The following is a 19,582-nucleotide window of genomic DNA, read 5'->3' as shown; positions in this document are numbered from 1 at the left end:
GTCAGGGGTTCGGCCTTCTGGATGGTCCCCTTGGGGCTCTGGTGCGAGAAGCCCTGAGTCAGACCAGAGTGTACGTGAGCGGAGACCTGCCTCCCAGCTGCTCTTGGACTTGGGCCAGGGGGTAGCAGGGAAACCCATCCTGGTGCACATTCAGAGCTCCCTGCTAGCTAATGAGCTCCCTTAGGCCGCTATGTACAGGAAAACACACACAGACACACAGAACTTCCCTCCTTACTTCACCGCCGTGGAATCTCTTCCATAACCACAAGGGTTAGATATTTTTTTTTTCTCATAAGTTCAACTCCAAAAGAGAAGAGAAGATGTGAAACACTGAAACACAGACACATTTTTCTTTCTTTTCTAACAAAGGGCTCTCTAGACGTGCTGGTTATACATTAAGACCAATAGCCCAGAAGCTCGAAGAGCATCTAGCACATTTTTCAGATTACAATTAAAGTTTGAATGCTGTCTCTCTTGCCAGATATAAGAGTTCACCCAGATCTCCAACAAGGCCTTCCTCCAAGGAATTCACAGAACCTTCTAGACTCGTCCTACTCAGAACTCATCTCGTCTCCGGCATGGCTCCAGCCCTGGGAGTGAGGACCAGCTAGTTCCAAAAGGGCAAATCAAGGTGCAGGGAGGTGAGGCCCTGCCTTGCTTCAGCCAGAGGGGCTGGTGGAAAGAAAGGCTGACACAAGAGCACCACGCCTGGACTCCCAGGCTTGTGTCTGCACGACATTCCACATTTGCAGTGTCTGTGAATGACTTGCAAAAATTCCACAATGTGACAGTCTGGGGCTGTCGCCAAGGAGGAAAAATCACCAATTTTGAAAGCCTCGTTGAAGATTGCATCAGGTAGAGATACCAGGGGAGGAAAGGCAAGGCCTTCAAGAAAGACAGCCTATGAGGACATCGTAATTTGAGTACGAAACACCCGGTCCCGGGAGGCATGTTGGTAAGGGCCCCATCTTAGCCCAATTATCTTCCTTCCCTCTGCTTTAGAAGCTGTCCTTGAACATCAGCCCAGGCCTGCCCACCTGAGAAGGCATCCCGGGAGAGGTGTGGAGGAGGGAGGATGGCAGTGGTGAGCTACTCGAGCACGCGGTCATTCTGACGAGAGTGCACGGCTGGTTCAACCTCTGCTGGCTTACCAACCCCAGCCCCCTACTGCTAACAGCTCTCTGAATCCTGCTCTCTAAGCCCTCAGCTGCCTTTATTCAGCTGTGTCCACCTTCCCCTCCTCAAGTCTCCCATCGCTGCCCCAATCCCATCTCCATCTGCCAGACAGGTGGCAACGGGGGAACCTCGGGAATGAAATGACTGGAACTCTCACTTCACACAGGCTGAGTGTCTCCCTGGTGTGGAGGATTTGCGGACCCAGTCCACCTCTCACACCAGCTTGCCCACTGCGTGTAGTCATGTCTTGCTCCAAACCTTCCCATGGCTCCCCAGGCCTTAGGCGCCCAGGTCTGATCCATACCACACCCTCCCTTCCCTTTGTCCAGCCAGCGACCTTCTCTCACTGCCACAGACATCACTCCTTAAAGCCCAGCATTGAAACTCACAGGAATTCCCTCTTCCTTCTCTCTGAGTCCTACTGACTGCAGGGACAATCTCATTCATGCATTTGAACGTGTCTGTTAAATGCTCCTGGCACTGTGTGGGGCCCTGGGCCACACGGGCCAACCCGACACACCAGTCTCTTGCTGCACTCCTGACAGGATACAGACAGCACCATCTCCCCGACGAAGCTCCCCTCCCCCACTATCTGGTCCACAGAGATTGGATTTCTTTATTCCCCGCACATTTGCTTTTGTTTTCTTTTTTTAAGATTTTGTTTATTTATTTGACAGAGAGATCACAAGCAAGCAGAGAGGCAGGCAGAGAGAAAGGGGGAAGCAGGCTCCCCGCTAAGCAGAGAGTCCGATGAGGGGCTCGATCCCAGGACACTGAGACCATGACCTGAGCCAAAGGCTTAACTCACTAAGCCACCCAGGTGCCCTGCACATTTGCTTTCTGAGTTGCTCAGTTAGTCTTTGACTTAGCCTGACCATCTTGCACTCTGATTATTTATCTTTCCAAGGTGTTTTTGCCAGCTCAGAACTGTGAGTTCCTGAGGGCAGGACGGTGCCTTATTCATTTCTGTCTCACTCATGGCCCCTAATCCCAGACACGACACATAGTGGGTCCTCAAACATTTTTGGAAGGAACCAATAATGGTTTTTAAAACTCCGATCACAGGAATTCATCTTAGCCGAACATTGAGCTCCCAAGCTAAAAGTGTAATAAAGACCCCCTTTATTCTTTGTTTAATGCAAAATAAACCACCAGGCAGCACTTGTTTCTCTTCAGAGCATAAACACTACGTGTGTGACCTATGGATGGACAAGTAGGATGTCTACACTCTCTCCATGCGCACCCTTGTCATCCTGGCTATTAACACCCTCCCTCACCTCTCAAAACCTGATACTAAGGAAGTTTCTGGGCTGAATTAAAAGCTGATCTGACCCTCAGTACATATCTAGATGATTTAGCTAAGTGGGTATTCTCCATAAACAGCATGAGGCATGCTGTATTTGAAGAATCTGGCCACACTGTAGATACCCTTTTTTTTTTTTTCCCCTTAAAGATCTTACTATTTATTTGACAGAGAGAAAGAGCACAAAGCAGGGGGAGCAGCAGGCAAAGGAAGAGCGAGAAGCAGGCTTCCCGATGGGCAGGGAACCCGATGCGGGGCTTAATCCCAGAACCCTGGGGTCATGACCTCAGCCGAAGGCAGACGCTTAACGGACTGAGCCACCCAGGCGCCCCTGTAATTATCTCCTTTTGATGATCGAATCAGAAATTCACAGAGTAAGGAGCCAAGTAAGAAGACACATTCTCTATCCAGGGACTTCCACCAGGTCAGATGATGAAGGGGAAGAGAGAAGGCATTGCCGTGATGGCTCAGCTCTGCGGGATGGCCACCAGTCGGGTGGGGGTGGTGTGGAGAGCTGAGGTCATTCTGAGCCACCAGAGGAAAAAACCAGCACTCTGTCCAGGCCCTCCTCCTATAAATCAAGAGCCTTACAGGGTTGCTGGAAAACCGAATGCTCTGTATTTCATTTTCCAACCAGAAAGCACTGGGGTAGGTAACAGAGACTGCTTCTTTGGGGAACAAGCAAGCCCTCCAGTCTGCAGGAAGCTGGCGGGACACCTGCTCCAGCAGCCAGTCTCTCTGAGCCAGCAGGGGGGCTGAGGCCACAGCCCAGCCAGGTCCTGGACCAGACTCCCAGCTGGGGGTACTACGGCCTGGGGGGGGGTAATTATCACCATGGTAACTAAGTCACGATCTGTGGAACTGTCCTTCATGATTAGACTGTAATCTCCAGGAAGGCAAGGCTGTCCACTTCATCAATCTCTTTATTCCCAGTGCCTGGTATCTGTCTGGTGCTTGGTTAAAACATATCAAATGAATGCAGGACCAGATCCAGCATCCGGCTAACTTAGCACCAGCCTCAGGGGGGTGGAGCGGGGCGAGGGGCGGGATTCCTTGGCACTGACCCCTCTGGCATGGTTGAAGTGACTAATTTGAATGGCTCCGGTCCAGGGCAGCCCCATCTGAGCCACAGGAGTGGGATCGCCCCACAGAATGGATCCCCCGCCTGGGGGGTGAGAGTCTCCTGCCCACCTCTCCCATTTTGCATCCCTTCTGTATGTACCCTTCCATATCCTCTCTTGTCTCCCTTTCCAAACGGCCACAAACTCCCCATCCCAGTCACACGTTCGAACTTCGAGTCCCTGCTCTCCACTCGTTGATTTCATCTCAGATAAGTTATCACACGGCTTGTTTCTTTCATCTAACAGGTAACCACAATGTCGCGTATTTCACTTCACACACAAATTATAATCATATTTATCCTCTTCGAAGAGTTGTGCAGACAACGCCCTCGCCAGGGATCAAGTTCCAGGTCTGTCGGGATGGGCGCAATTTCAAGTATTTTGTTTTGTTATCCGCACACATGCCCTTTTGCTTTTCAGAGGCTCTGACCTATTTTTCAGTTGGGAAAATAGGTCACCCTGGAACTACTTCTCTTGTGTTCCTTGTGGTGGCTGGCAAGCCACGATCACATAGAGACACAGTAAATAGAATCATGGAATGTTGGCACCAGACAGGATCTTATATGTACATCCTTTTGCCCTACAAAACCCAACCCAGCTATATCTGAACGGTCCTGCTCAATGGGGCAGCGAGACTAGGGATTCAGAGGCCGTGGGCTTCCACCGTAGCTTTTCAGTCCCTCGTTGGGAGTGTCTGACACAAACTGCCCGCTTGCTCCCACTTTTCCTCCTGCCGCAGAGGGAGGCCATCCAGCTATCCTGCAGCCATCAGGGGAAACAGGACTATACTGAAGCTTGGAGGGGCTCCTGCCCTCGAAATTGGACAAAGATGAGGACAGACCCCCTTTCTTTCCTAAACCACCCAGTGTAAGCCATTGCACCCCCCTTCTGGTGGAAGGGGGGGGGAAGCGGGGGCAGGGGGCAACTTTCAGCTGGGAAGTTCTCAGACCTTCCTAGAGGCTCCAGATGCTGATGAGATAAGGCTGCTGCTGCTGCAGGGAGACCTGGAAGCATTCTGGCAGCTGAGGGTGACTAATAACAAACCTGGGCTCCTGGAATTTTAAGAATTCACGCCAGCCTCAGTTCCCGTGGTTAAGAGAAGAAAGAGCTTTTTCAGGTCTCCTTGCCCTTCCAGAAGAATGTGAGAGTGTGGAGGGTAGGGGTACCAGATTCTCCCAGCTCTGGCTTCCTTGTCCCTCCAGGGGCCTCTCCAGACCTCGGGGTCCCTGCTGTCACAAGGAGAAACTGAGGCTTGGGGGCCACTCGAGGGATGGGCCCCCCTAAATCTCACAGCCCGGGGGTTTCCAATCAGTCCCGATAACCTAACTGCCTTTGCAAGAGAGCCTTTAAAAAATGGGTACAGAAGAAGGCGGCATGAGGGGGTGAAGAAAAGGAAAAGATCTGTATGTTCCCTGATCTCACAACACATGGCTTCAGCCCTGAGCCCTTCTAGGACACATGAGTTAGCAATGTGCACAATAGCCAGTGTGGAGAGGTTGACTCAGGAGGGCATCTGGATTTGCAATCTCTTCTTATCTAATGCTTTTTCCAGCTTATCCACTGCCACAGACAGGAAACGAAGCCTCTCGAGTTAAGAGCCTCTGAAACCCTGGGAGGTTTAGCTGGGGCTCTGTTTCCTAGGTTTAAAAAGGATCCGTTTGCTCAGAAGCAATAGTATTCTGCATGGCAGACCTTGGTCCTGCTTGCCTCTTTTTGAGAAGGTTTTGAGGGCTGGCCTCTGACTCGTTTGCCTTATGAAAACACCGCTTTTGCAGCCCAGAGACCCATGAAGGGTCAGGCACTCCAGACGCAGAGCTGCAAATCTCAGGCTCCACCAGACCAGAACTCAGGCGTCCTGCCTTCCACTTTGGAGTCTAAGACAGGCTCCCTAGCAAGATGTGACTGCATACAGTCTGTGTCTGAAGACCAGAGAACTGCAACTCCCCCTGGCGAATTTTCTGGATGCTGTGACCAGAGGTGGTGGACCGGGGAGGGGGAGGAGGCGGGGGGGGGGGGCAGGGGTGGTCGCTAACCTAACGAAGCACTTTATAGCCTGCTAAGCACTTTGACAGAAATCATCTGAGTTTCTTCCTCTCCAGAACACTTAAAACTCCCTTGTAAATGATGAGTGCATGCTGTGTCGTTTTGATGGAGAAACCATCGCCACTCCGGATTACGGACAGGTCATAGCCGGAAGGGACGGAATTCAAGCAGCTCATTTTTGTAAAGAGAATGGACCTGCCCAGGGCTCTGGCTGCCCGCCAACAGGTAGCTCGGGGCCAAACCTGTGAACTCTCCCTTCGTGGGGTCATTCCTATGAAGGAGATGGGCTTCCTCCCTTCTTTGGAACTGAATCCGTGAAGTGTCAAAGAGCCCCCGGGGATGCCCCAAGCAGACGGAGGAATCCACTGGAAACACAGTTAGCTCATTGAGTGAGATTCATCAGCTGGGCCCCAGGGCTTAGTGACTCACGTCTCTGGCATTCCAAAGTGGGATGAGCTTGGTCTAGACTGATGCTCAGTTTTCTTCCACTCTCTGCTGGGGGAATTCCAGTGCACTCCGGAGAAGGCACAAGCCTGTGAGGGTCACCTCTAATGGTCTGTGATCTGCCCCCAATCTCTAGGAGTCAATGAGGATGGACGTTAGAGAAGAGTTAGAAATCCTGGCTGTACGCTTCAGAGTGGGAAGAGATGGGGCGGGGGCGGGTTGGGGGAAGTGCCCTCATCTCGTTCATTGGGCCAGTCATTTGCACCTGGAGGCATAAGCCACAGAGAAAGCATTAACTGACATCTCTTTTTGACCACACTCCACTCTTGGCCACTTTTGAATTTATGGACCCCAAAATGGGGAATTGGTGCTCACACTTTGATGTGGAAGAATAAGGGCCAAAAGTCTGCTCCTGCTTTCAAGGCCAAGGTTGGGCAGGACCAGAGAAGCGGCAGGGAGAGAGCCAGAGCACACAGCACACACACCAGCCGGCAGCCCTTCCGTGTGCATGAGAGAGAGAGAAAGATGCCGAGAGAGAAAGACTGCCAGCTATGGGCACCTCCTGCGCGGGCTTGGTGTACTTTTGTAAATACAGAGTAATGAGGGATCTTAGAATTTGGCAATCACCTCACCCGGCTTCCTTCCCAGTGTAGGAATCTGGCTGCACGTTCCTGGCAGGAGGTCATCCCGCTCCTGCCGGAAGGACTCTTGTGACGGGAGCTTGCTACTTACAGGGTAGCCGCATACGCTGTGGGGCGGCCCTAAGTATTAACAGTTTCCAGGCGGAACCGAAATCTACGTCCCATTACCTTCTTACCCATCTTGGTTCTGGGTTAGAATCAATCACCCATCTTCTCCATGATAGCACTGCTGAAACTTAGAGAACCCACAGGACGCCCCTCCTCTCTCTCTTCTCGTCACCAAATCTTCCTCTCCTCCTTTGATATGCTTTCCAGACCTGTCTCCATCCTGCTGGTCCATTCTCGGGGGGACCTAGCTAAGAGATGGCCCCAGATCTGAATCCTGCCCTCGATCTAAAAAACAAACAGTTTAGGGGAAGAATCTTTCCATCAGTGCGTCAGTGCATGTTCACATTTTGGGATTTTGTTTGTTTGTTTTGTTTTTATCACCATATCATAGCTTTGGCTTATACAGAGCTTTTAGTCGGCCAATCCCTTGCAGGGATTTTAAAGATACAGTCAGTGCTCTTCATTGTCAGTCACTGTCCTGGGCTTTCACTCTATGGCTGATTTTTTTCTTCCAGTATAGGACCTTGATATAGGACCTTCTATTCATCTCACTTTATTATAGTTTGGGCCTATTCTCCCAACATCCTGAGGTTTTTCTGAATCTCATTTAATAATGTTATATTCCAGCAATCCCTTCTAGTTTTGTGTCCCCTATAACTGTTTCTGGGGCACATTTTAATCTCCACATAAACATCTGCTGTTAGAGAGGCAGCAGCCGGGCCCCAGGAACGATGGTTCGAGACCATCCGCTGTATTCACAGATTCGCCTGCAGCCTTTCCCGGCACCGTTTGTTATCCCACAGTCACCCATTGAACTGCATGTCCACCGGCGTACATCTCTTGCTCTCACCCACAAACATCTAAAAGGGAACGTTTCTGTAGCCAAGAGGAAAGATTCCATGACACAGGCTATTACGTGAGGTATTTTGGAGAAACTTCTCAACATCCCACAAATATCCCTGTAAGTGGTCTGGGCGGCTCCCTACCCATCAGGCCGGCTCTGACAGGAAGCGGGGGCTTTAGCCACAAAGTCCTAGATGGACTGGCAACTCTCTAAGTTTCTCCTCAGACATCTGGAGATGTGGGCCCTTTCATGACCTCCGTTCAGCTGACACCAAAGGGAAGAAGATTCCAGAGGACGGCTTATCAGCTGAAAGTTTCCTCAGAGTCTGTGGCTGGGCAAGAAAGCTCCCAGTGTGGCTCACAGTAACTGTATGAAGAAGAGGGAGGACTTCGAGGAGCCTGCAAAGGGTGGAGGGCGGTGGGAGTCATGCCACCCTTCCAACCAGTCATCCCCATCCCACCCTGGTAGTACTCTCTGGGTTACCATAAGTTCATTTAGGGTCTAGGCTCCTCGCCTTGGAATGATCCCCCAGCTTTCCAAAGGCATGTCAGGTCATAGGGTCATGTCTTTTTTTTTTCCCCAATGGGGTCCCCGACCATGCTGTGTATACAGCATGCACCCAACAAATGTCCAGAAAAAAGACAGGTACTAGAGTGCCTGGGGGGCTCCATCAGTTACGCATCTGCCCTTTGGCTCAGGTCGCGATCCCGGGGTCCTAGGATGGAGCCCCGCATCGGGCTCCCTGCTCAGTGGGGAGCCTGCTTCTTCTTCTCCCTCTGCCTGCTGCTCCCCCTACTTGTGGTCTCTCTTTCTCTCTCTCTCTCTGTCAAATAAATAAATAAAATCTTTTAAAAAATAATAAAGACAGGTACTAAGCTTTTGTGGTGGACTCTTAGCATTTCCAGAATAAAAAGAAGTACTTTTTCCTATATTTGGGGGGGCCATTTCTCTGCCTATTCTACCCAGTCTAGGGTCTGCTTTTTCTAGGACCAGATTCAACAGACACTTCTCTGTTGACGTGCCATGCCCAGAGTCCTTTTTCCAGAATCATTTTTTTCTAACGGCGGATGAGTCCTTTCATTCTCCCCCGGCCCCCAAACCCACGGACATATTGGCCCACCTTCTTTCTATTCAACCATCAGTGACTTTCTTATGCCTGGAAGCCTGGATCTTCACATGACAATGCAACTATATTATCCCGAGGTTCTAGGCTAAAGAGAGGCCTATTAAAGATGTTATAAATAAGCTCATTTTTTGAGTAAGCAGGGTGATGCTACGAAAGAGTGACTTGCTCCTATGTGCTTCTTACCACTGTTTAATTTGATATTTGACCCAGGGAGATTGTTCACCTGTGGGGAAGACGATCTCGGATACGCATTCCTAAGAAGAAAATTTAGGGGTTGGAGACACTGTTCCTATCAGGTACCCAATGCTATTTGTACTGGATACAATAGTGAATTAGACAGACCCCTCCCCCCAAGAAGCTTCCAATCTCCTTGGAAATTGGGTGCTAACGATCCCATATGAGGTGATAAGGAGCAGAGATAGAACATGTGAAACTGGACTGGACATGCCCATCCTCCAAATCACAGACTTTATGGTAAAGCCAAGTTGTCGTTGATATCTGGAGCACCAACGCACATCAGATCTTTGCGAATCCCTTCTACTCCTCCCAGATTAAACAGCAGCATGTGAAGAGTGTCAGCTAGAAGCTGTCTGATCCTGGCAGTGGAGAGAAAGCTAGAAATCCTCTTCCCTGCTTTAAGGCAGGCTTGGACCCGTTCCCAGCGTACTCAGTGTGCTCTAGGAACATATGAGAAAAGAGTGGGACAGTGTGAGTCATGGGAGGAAAATGCAAAGACCACAGACTGGGGAGAACTTCCTCTGAAGCCCAAATAGGGCAATTTCAAGTTGGTTCTAAGGTCAGCTGGGCGGTAAAGCACAGTGAAGGCCCTTTGGCTTGGCTTCATGGCAGATCCCACAGCGCCTCGGGGGTGACATCCAACGTGTCCTTGAGGAGTCTGTCCTAAGCCTCAGGTGCCTTGTCCATAAGAGCAGTGCCATAAATGTTTGTTGGTTTTGTTGTTTGCATGGAGAACTCACTGACGACCTAACTCTGAAACGTAGCCATAAATGTAGAAGAGTCACAAGCCCTGTGGCCATTTCCAAATGCTGACTTGGGGCAGGCTGGCAACATCAGAATCATCTGAGAGAACTTTCAAAACTAATCTGGTTCCCTAGTGGGAATTCTGCTTCAGGGGTTCTGGGGTGAGGCCCCAGTATGTGCTTTTTAAAAGTGATTCTGGGGGCGCCTGGGTAGCTCGGTCGTTAAGCATCTGCCTTCAGCTCGGGTCATGATCCCAGGGTCCTGGGATCGAGCCCCGCTTTGGGCTCCCTGCTCAGCGGGAAGCCTGGTTCTCCCTCTTCCACTTCCCCTGCTTGTGTTCCTTCTCCTCTGTGTGTCTCTGTCAAATAAATAAATAAAATCTTAAAAAAAAAAAAAAAAGTGATTCTGATCCCCAGCTAGATTTGGAAACAATGGTCCTTTGGTAGGTAGCCTCCGAGATGGCCCCCAATGGTCTCCTCCTTCTGCATTCACACCCTTGGGGAATCTCTTCCCACACTTATACAGTTGGTCTGTGTGACCAACAGAATATAGCAGAAATGATGGTCTATCGCTTCCAAGATTGAGTTATGAAAGGCTGTGGCCTCCGTGTTTTGCTCCCGTTCTCTCTCTTTTGAATCACTCACTCTGGAGAAGGACAATGGTCATGTCGTAAGAATACCCAGGCAGGCTATAGAGAGGCAGAGAACCAGAAAGATCCAGCTGATGGCCAGCAACGAATGCTGGCCAACAGCCACATGAGTCAGCTTGGGACAGGGCCCCCTGCCTGAATGTGATCAAAGTCAACCAGCTAAGCCGCTCCCGGATTCCCTTGGAAACTAAGTGAGATCATAAAGGCTACTGTTTGAAGTTGCAAAATTTGTTTTTTTGGTAATTTGTTACACGGCATTTGATAACTAGTACATTTTCCCAGCCGAAAAGGCAAGCTCTGGATAGAGCCCAGAGGGGCTTTCCTGTGTACCCTCTGTAGCTTCCTCTCACACCACTCCTACATTCACCTTGTCTCTTGGCCTGTTTGACCCATTTACCCCCATTCATGCCTCGGGGCCTCTGTGCCTCACGCAAGCCATTCTTTGTGTCCGGAATGAGTACCCTTTCTCCACCCACTGGTGGTCTCCCCTTCTCCTGCAGCAGCCCCGAACACCAAATCATGTTGGCTTGGGTTCCCTCCTTAGCAGTCACGCACTCTCCTTGGAATCACTAGATGTGAATCAAGTTACATGGAAGAAAGAAAATACTGACGTGTGGGCGTCATCAAGAACACAAGACTTGCCTCTATGTGGTTGACCAACGAATTGTCGAATTTGAAACCAGGAATCCTTTTGTCACTGCACACCACACCCACATCTTCTGTGTGCTTGCAGTCGGTGACACCCCAGCCGTTGGAGGAGCAGGCCGCGAGGGTGGCCTCCCTCCCCGTGCAGTAGACATTGTCCAACCAGATGGGCCCTGAAGGAAGCAGAGAAGAGAGAGACCAAGGGCTGCATCAAAATTGGTTTGCATCTTTGGGGGCACCAACATCATCCAGAGAGAATTTTTCTCTAATTTTGGCAGTTATTGTGGTCATCAATTGATTGTTGGTATGTTTGAGATACTGGATATCATTCTAGGGTATCTGGGTCCCCTTTCCAGAGTAGGCAGCTGATGTGATTTGGGGATGTGCTAGATTGAATGTGATTTGGACAGAAACTAGATTTGAGCCCAGATGTCATGTGGTTAGTAGAACGGGCAGAGATTTTGGATGCCAAGCTGGGTTTCATTCTGAGAGAGCCACTTAGCCTTGGCACCTTGGTCAAAACCCTTCTTTCTCATCAGACACGTCAACTGCAGGGCTACGTAGAGGTTAGAGAGAATATGCGGCCTGTATCTAGTTTGTTATTGGCCCAACGTTGCTCAAATAATGTGACAAGGATGACGATGGCAATTGTCATTAGACTGACCATGATGCAGGCTAGACTCACCTTCCATCTGCAGCAGAGGCTGAACTCTGACCCCTCAGCGAAAATGTAAACCACCCTGCAACTGAGGGTTTGGAGTTTTTCAGGCATTTTCATAGGTTTCATAGGTACCTTCCCTGTGCCTCAGGGATGGTCATTCCCACCTTCCAGACACAGAACTCTGGCTCAGGGGGACAGTTCATCCTCAAGATCACAGCCTGAGCCCAGAGGTTGGGCCATTCAGTGCTCTTCTCTCTGCCTGATGCTTCCCAGCCACTGATTTGGCTCTGCTACACTAACACACAGAGTCACCCCCTCACGTTCTAAAAGTCTGGTGAAGGCAGGGCTGGGAGGCCCTGTGCAACTCTGCTTGCCTCCTGTGTGTCCATCTGATTTGCACTCTGTAGAAAATTCAGCATGCCAAGTGCCTCATACCATTAGAATGTTACCTTCAAAAGGGCAGAAAATACCAAGTGTTGACAAAGTTGAAAGAAACTGGAACCCTTGTGCGCTGACAGCAGGAATGCAAGACTGTACAGCCACTCCGGAAAATAGTATGGCGGTTCCTCAAGAAACAAAAACTGTGGACACAGGCTTCCGGTTATAGAGTGAAGAAGTCACTGGCATAAGAGGCACAGCACAGGGAACCCAGTCAGTGGCCTTGTAACGGTGTTGTGTGGAGGCAGATGGTAGCCCTGCTCGTGCTGAGCGCAGCATAACGCACAGATTTTTTGAATCACATTAGTTTCGAGTAGAAACTAATGTGATGTGTGATGGCTGTATGTCAATAAATAAATAAATATTTAAAAAACAAAAATGGGATTCCCATACCATGCAGCGATCCCTGCCTCTATGTATTTACCCAGAAGATCTGAAAGCAGGTTGTCTGAGAGCTATTGGCACACCCACGGGTGCTACGGCATTCTTCACAATAGACAAAAGTTGGACAAACTCTGGCATACGCATACCCTGAGTCTAGTGCTCAGCCTTAAAAAGGAAGGAAATTCTTTTTTTTTAATTTTTAATTTTTAATTTTGTATAAACATATACTTTTATCCCCAGGGGTACAGGTTTGTGCATCACCAGGTTTACACACTTCACAGCACTCACCATAGCACATACCCTCCCCAATGTCTGTAAACCCACCCCCCTTCTCCCAACCCCCCTCCCCCCAGCAACCCTCAGTTTGTTTTGTGAGATCAGAGTCACTTATGGTTTGTCTCCCTCCCAATCCCATCTTGTTTCATTGATTCCTCTCCTACCCCCTTAGCCCCCATGTGGCATCTCCACTAGGGAAGGAAATTCTAACACAGGCTGCAACATCAGGGGACCTTCAGGGCATCACGCTCAGTGAAATAAGCCAGTCACAAAATGACAAAACTGTATAATTCTACGTAGATGAGGTACTTGGAATAGTTGAGTTCATAAAGACGGAAAGTCAAATGGAGGTGGTCAGGGGCCGGGAGAGGGGAGCACGAGGAGTGGTTGTTTAACGGGGACTGAGCTCCAGTTCCTCAAGACAAGAGGAGACTGGTTGTGTAACAACAGGAATGTACGAACACTATTGAATTGTGCATTGAAAAAAATGGTGAAGACAGAGTATTTTACGTTTAGGTGTATTTCACCACAATTTTTTAATGTGCTAAAGGGTTTCCAAAGGGTGATTTTTGTAAGTGCCCCTACAAAATGAGAAACAAACTCAAATGTCTCCTTTTTCTCAAAGCTCCAGGCAGGCCTCAACAGGATGATGGAGCCAGATACCCAGGGCTCAGACTCTCTGCCTCGGGCTTGGGCACCACCAACTTGGCCAGCTACTTACCCAAGCGTGTTTCCCATTTCTGAAGTGAAAACAAGGATCCCCAACAAACAGGTCACCATGGAGATTCGATGAGATAATGTATGTGCTTAGTACATGTTCAAGCCCCTTTCCCTTCCTCCTTTCCACTAATCAGAAAAACAGGGAATCCCGTTGTTTCCAAATGCAAGGAAAACAGATACAGAAAAGCAGATACCAACACTCCCATCGCAGAGATGAGAAAACCGAGGAGGATCGGAGGTTCTTCGAGGTCAGGGTGAACGTGGGGCTAGTCCCTGACTCTGGGGCCCTGCTGAGACGCGTCTGCTGTCACCGATGGCCAGTTAGGGCTCCAACCGGAGTGCCTCAGACACATTATGGGGAACAACAAGCTAATTGAAAACATCTGGGCTAAGGGTTTCCAACCGGTTTCTTAATTTGGCCTCATTTCCCAGCCATCAAGCTCCTCGGAAACATGTTCCCTCATCAGTTGCTGCTTGGACAACAAAATGTTTGTCTTACTAAGTACTAGCAACGGAAAAGACCCTCCACATTTGCAGGGAGGCCTCTTTGGAACATTCTGTGGCAAAGCTGCTGAAGGGACAGAGATGGTGAAAAGAAGCAGGGCCCTTATTCCATCTGCAATGAGAGAAACCACCCTGGCTGAGGGGAGGGGAAGCGGGACAGCGTGCAGCTGAAGGAACCACGAGCAGCAAAGCAGACGCTCTCCGGCCTGCTTTATTCTTTGACAGGAACATTTGAAAGGAGCTCCCTGGGGTCCTAAGGGAATGAACTTCCCCCAGAGAGCTGCTTTCTTAAGTAGCATTAACTCACTGCCAATGATCCCACTCTGGACGTATTCTCACTAGGTGGTTTTTTTTTTTTAAAGATTGTATTTATTTATTTGAGGGAGACAGTGAGTGGGGTCGCACACAAGCAGTGGAAGAGGGAGAGGGAAAAGCAGACGCCCTTCCTGAGCAGGGAGCCCGAAGTGGGACTTGAACCCAGGACCCTGGAATCATTACCCGAGCTGAAGGCAGATGTTTAACCGACTGAGTCACTCAGATGTCCCTCACCAGGTAATTTTTTGTAGATGGTGGAAGTGTAAATTTCGATATAGCCCGAGAGGGCATCACCAGGCATGATACACTAATTTGGCTTGATTCCATGACAATATATTTCCGTGTATGCTTCCTGCCTATCACGGACACTGTCCTGACTTTGCTCTGGCTCTCTCCTGCTGGGATGCACAGTGGGCCAGGCATAGCTCAGGAGACGTCATTTCAGAGCTGCTAGGAAAGTGGCACTTGGATTGTAGGCGCGACTCTAACTTTGGACACAAAGAGCCAGCCAATCAGAAACCAAACCTCATTCTATACTGTCCATTCATTCACTCTAAGAAATGCTTCCCCTGACAAGAGAAGAGATGTATCAACCAATCCACAAACCATTTGGAAGACAGAGATCACAAAGGGAACTCTGAAAGCCCAAGTGTTCCCTGTGTTGTCAAAACAGTTGTTCAAGTTGGAAGCTCTGGGGCCCCACTGTGGTCATCTGTTGGCTTGGCCACTCTGATCTGAACAATGGGGAGTGAGGGGCAGCACGGGGTGGTGGGGCTGGGGAGAGATCAGATCTGAGTTTAGGTCTGAAGACAAGTCAAGGAGAGCAATCATCTCTAGTTCTGGCTGCTGGGAGACCCAGGGTGAGAAACAGAACAGCTGTCCCTTCTAGAACCCTCTGGAAGGGTCCATGAGTTCCCTGAGCTTAGAGACACTTCATGGGAGAAGAACTCTTGACAGTCCAGGCTGGAAAGCCTGGGAGGGCCTGGGTGATCTCCTGGGGCTTCCTTATTACTCCCTGTATGTCAGAGGAGAAAGAGATAGTAAGAGCTTGGCTCCGGTGGTCCCAGTGCATGCATGGAGCCAGCCTGCAGGTTAAACTTCTTTCCCAGGAGCACAGCCCAGGGCACCGGTCACATTTTCTGCTCCCTATGCCAACAACTGCTTGCTGACTGTTTTCAGTACTGTCCTCAATCGAAATGAATTAATCAGCTAATATTTACCAAGTGCGCAACATGTACCCAGTGCTAAGAATCCTAACCTGATGCTAAAGAATTCAAATACCTTTGTATCTAATAGACCTCTCCTGATGCAAAAACCAAGTATCACTTTTTACGGACAACATAATCCTCAAAGTTCAGGAGACAGGACAGTTCACACTTTTTTTTTTTTACCTCTGTTTCTCCCTTCATCTTTGATATTTCTCCTTCCTAAGTCCTGCAGGTTTCAGTATCCACCGAGATGACCGTTCTAGGATTCTCTGGCCTCTTGTTAGCTTCTCTCCGCAGCGTCTTTCCCTGGCCCTACATCAGCCACTATCCCACGGTTGTAGCTTAGATCTTATCATTACCAACAATGGCACCCCTCCCCAGTGTCCATTTCAACCCTTCTGCTGTGTATCTGCATCTCCACCCAACCCCCCAAAATGTTTCTAGCACACTCCTTCTTGTACTGCAATTTCCACCCTGACCCGTGACCCCAACAGCCTTCCCCACAAGTTCCCCATGTAGTGCTGTCCTACTTAATCCAGCCCAGACTGCAGGGTCCAGGGTTTCAGTTGCTCCCTCACACACTCCCTCTACTCCCTTGAGCTCTTCTCCCACCATCCTCCCCGGGGGGCAAAGTCTGAGCCAGGTTAACCCACTTCCCTGGCCACCCCACGCCCACGCTTGGGCAGTTGAACTGGAATGGGGAAAAAAACCACACCCATCTAATCTAATGACAGGTAAACTTTAAGTCTGAGTAGAAATAAAATAAATAAAATAGTAGAAATAAAATAAAGTGGTCCCTGGAAAAACCTCATAGTCATTTGCAAGTATTATAAGATACCGAGGCTTGAGAGCCTGGGATTGAAAACACAAACCTGACATTACCCTTGGGTCACTCAGCTAGCAGAATACATGAAGATGTAGAAATGTGGAGACATGTCTGGAGGTTTTTGTTTTTCATTTTCATTTCATTTCATTTTAAAGTAGGCTCCATGCTGGGCGTGGAGCTCAACGCAGGGTTTGAACTCACGACCTGCGATCAAGACCTGAGCTGAGTTCAGCCAGATGCTCAATGGATTAAGTCACCCAGGCCTTCGGCATGCCCAGAGTTTTGTAAAGAACACAGGAAGTGGGCTTTAAAAGCCCAACATTGGCAGGGTGCCTGGGTGGCTCCATCAGCTGAGGTCTGACTCTTGATTTCAGTTCAGGTCGTGATCTCGGGGTTGTGGGATAGAGTCTGGTGTTGGGCTCCACCTTGGGTGTAGAACCTGCTTGGGCTTCTCCCTCTTCCTGCGTCCCCCTCTCTCTCTAAAAAAAAAAAAAAAAAAAAAAGCCCAGCATTTGCTAACTCATTTTTGCTGCTTTAATCTCGCCACTGCTAGGGAACCTCAAGTCAGCTTCCGAGAACATTTCACTGTAAGTGTGGTCTCTTGTTCTGGTTACTCCCACAGAGCACATTCAACTGCACGGAGGTAAGACATATAGGCGATGTAGATTTCTACATATAGAAATAGACTTCTACATATAAAAATCTACATATAGAAATCTACATATAGATTTTTTCCTATAATTTCTAGAATAACAAAGCAAGAGTTAGAAAGGACTTTAATAACAATCTATTTCAATGACTCCCAAATCTGGCTACATACACGATCACTTGGGAGGCTTCCAAAGGTTAGAGTCCTAGACTCTAGCCCAGACCTTAACCCAAAATACTATGGGCTAGCCCCCCCCCCCATAACCCCTGACAAGAACTGGTTCAGAGCACCAACACCAGCCCTCCCTCAAAGCTTTTACCAAAACACCTTCCCCCCCGCAAATATATTGACTTGAACTTAACAAGGGAAGAAAGAGTAGCCCAACCAAAGTGAAAAACCTAGATCAACTCTGTTCCTGTCACGGATGAGCCCAGAAGAGCGTCTTGCTGTTAACAGTGTGAAGGTTACACGAACAGCGCGGTCAGGAGAGTCAGGGAACATTGGCCTATGGGGAGCCTTTGTGAGAAAGAGCCAAAGGCACCCCTTCAAGGAAGGGGGGCCTGGAAGAAGGGCACCCAGTCCCCTGGCTCTCTTGGCCCCCAGGTAAGGCACAGGGGGCCACGGGTACAGACGAACTTCAGCCTTTAGTGAGGGTCACCAACCGGTCCGCTAGAGCCAGGAGGCATTTCCAGGACGCAGGACTTCCTGCCCTAACACACGGAAAGTCCCAGGTGAAGCGGGACAGTTGGATCCCGTGCCCTCACCGGGCACCCATCTGTTCCCATCTCTAGCCCAGACCCAGGAGGCTGGCCAGATGCAGGATTCTGGGGAATTCACACTGGACAGCAACTGTACCTTCCTTTACCAGGCTCACAATCTCACACAGCACTGTTCCTGGGGTTTCCAGCAACACGAGCACTCAACTCCAATTCCTTTACCTTCCCCCTTGCCGTAGGAGGAGCTGGCGGTCCAGGCCTTAGCCTCCACGTATCCCAGCTCCCGGCAGACGACGTGGGCCGCGTGGATGGAGAAGTCGTCGTCGCACACGGTGCCCCACTGACCGTTGTAGTATACCTCCACCCGGCCCTCGCTGTGCTTCCTCTTCTGGCCGGCCAGGCGCAGCTGGATCTTCACTGTGTCCGAGGGCGCCTGGGGCCGGTGGTACTCGGGGGCCGGCTGCTGGAAGTACTCAGGGTAGGGCCAGCCCTCGTACTGCGCCAGGCTCAGGGACGGGAGCAGCGACAGCAAGGCCAGACACCCGCCGAGGCCCCAGCGTCCACGCCTCTCCATCCCCGTCTTCTGAACAGAGGACCTGCCCGAGGGGGTGCTGGGCGGTGAGGGGCGACAGGCAGGCGCGTCCTGGAAGACAGGGATAGAAGCACATTACAGGGGTCTGCAAAACGTCCAGCTTGGTGCTGAAAGCTCTTCACCTTCTGGACCCCAACTTCCTCCCTTCTCCCGCCTAAGACTCCAGCTGACAGATGTGTGAATTTCTACCTCTTCATTCTATGCACCTTTCCCTGTCTCTGAAATGTCTTTTTCACTGGGGCTCCTGGCAGGCACAGCAGCCCATCCACACTTCATTTGAGCAGAGTTCTTTTTTTTTTTTTTCTTTTTTAAGATTTTATTTACTGATTTGACACATAGAGAGAGACAGTGAGCACAAGCAGGGGGAGTGGAAGAGGGAGAAGCAGGCTCCCAGCTGAGCAGGGAGCTTGATGCAGGGCTTGATCCCAGGACCCTGAGATTGTGACCTGAGCCGAAGGCAGATGCCCAACCGACTGGACCACCCAGGTTCCCCTTGAGCAGAATTTTTAAAAAGATGATCTATAGTGATGTGAGCAAGGTTCAGGGGAATGAAGCAAAGAGCATGATACCCAGGGCTGGCAATAGAGGTGAGCTGTTCCCACTCCAGCCTGAGAGGTCCGGGAGGGAGTGCTTGCCAGCACCAGAGAGAATGGCCAAGCTGAGAGGGTCACGTGTTCCGAACTGTGGCTCAAGGGAAGGGTCTTAAAGCCAAACCACAGCCACAGGAGCAGCAGGGATAAACACCGGACCTCTCTCTCTTCTGGTCTCCTGCTCTCTTTCTGGGGTCTCCTACTGGGCAAGCTCACCATCCTACCCGAAGTCAAGTGTGTTGGTGCAGTCTGTACTCCACCCCCCCCAGGGGCTGGTGGGGAAGGAGGGCAGCAGGTAGAAAGGGCAAGCAGAGGGCACCAGCACATTCCCTTCTTCCCCAGCTCTGTACAGCTGGCTCCCCAGGGCTTCCCGTCTCCTTCATGCCAGATCCCTATTGAAGCAGCCTCCAGGATTCTCTCCTTCTGAGCTGGGCTCATCATCTAGACCCACTTCTCAACCTTTCCAGACACTTCTATGTCCCCATGTAGGTTACAAGCTTCTCAAGGGTAGGACTTGTAGCTCATTCTTCTTTGGCTTCCCTGAGTAAACCCTGCAGGTTCATGGACATATGTACTGAACAAGAAGGCGGTCTGGTTCCAGGGACTGAGCCACTGGTGAGGA

At 50.1% G+C, this 19,582-nt stretch overlaps 1 protein-coding gene across 3 annotated transcripts in view; it reads right to left on the bottom strand.

Annotated features, from left to right (window-relative positions):
- Positions 1 to 19,582, bottom strand: part of LOXL2 (lysyl oxidase like 2) — an 87,509-nt gene that overhangs the window by 42,015 nt on the left and 25,912 nt on the right. For all 3 annotated transcript variants that reach the window (XM_059178117.1, XM_059178123.1, XM_059178129.1), the window contains exons 2-3: positions 18,001 to 18,421; positions 11,079 to 11,254 (exon numbers count right to left, since the gene is read on the bottom strand). In XM_059178117.1, coding sequence (XP_059034100.1) covers positions 11,079 to 11,254; positions 18,001 to 18,352 — 528 coding nt within the window. In that variant the 5' untranslated portion in view covers positions 18,353 to 18,421. The remainder of the gene's footprint in view (positions 1 to 11,078; positions 11,255 to 18,000; positions 18,422 to 19,582) is intronic.

Source organism: Mustela lutreola, chromosome 1, assembly GCF_030435805.1.
Source record: "Mustela lutreola isolate mMusLut2 chromosome 1, mMusLut2.pri, whole genome shotgun sequence".
Taxonomy (NCBI): Eukaryota; Metazoa; Chordata; class Mammalia; order Carnivora; family Mustelidae; genus Mustela; species Mustela lutreola.
Note: the sequence above shows the minus strand (reverse complement) of the source record. Positions and strands in the feature narration are given on the sequence as shown.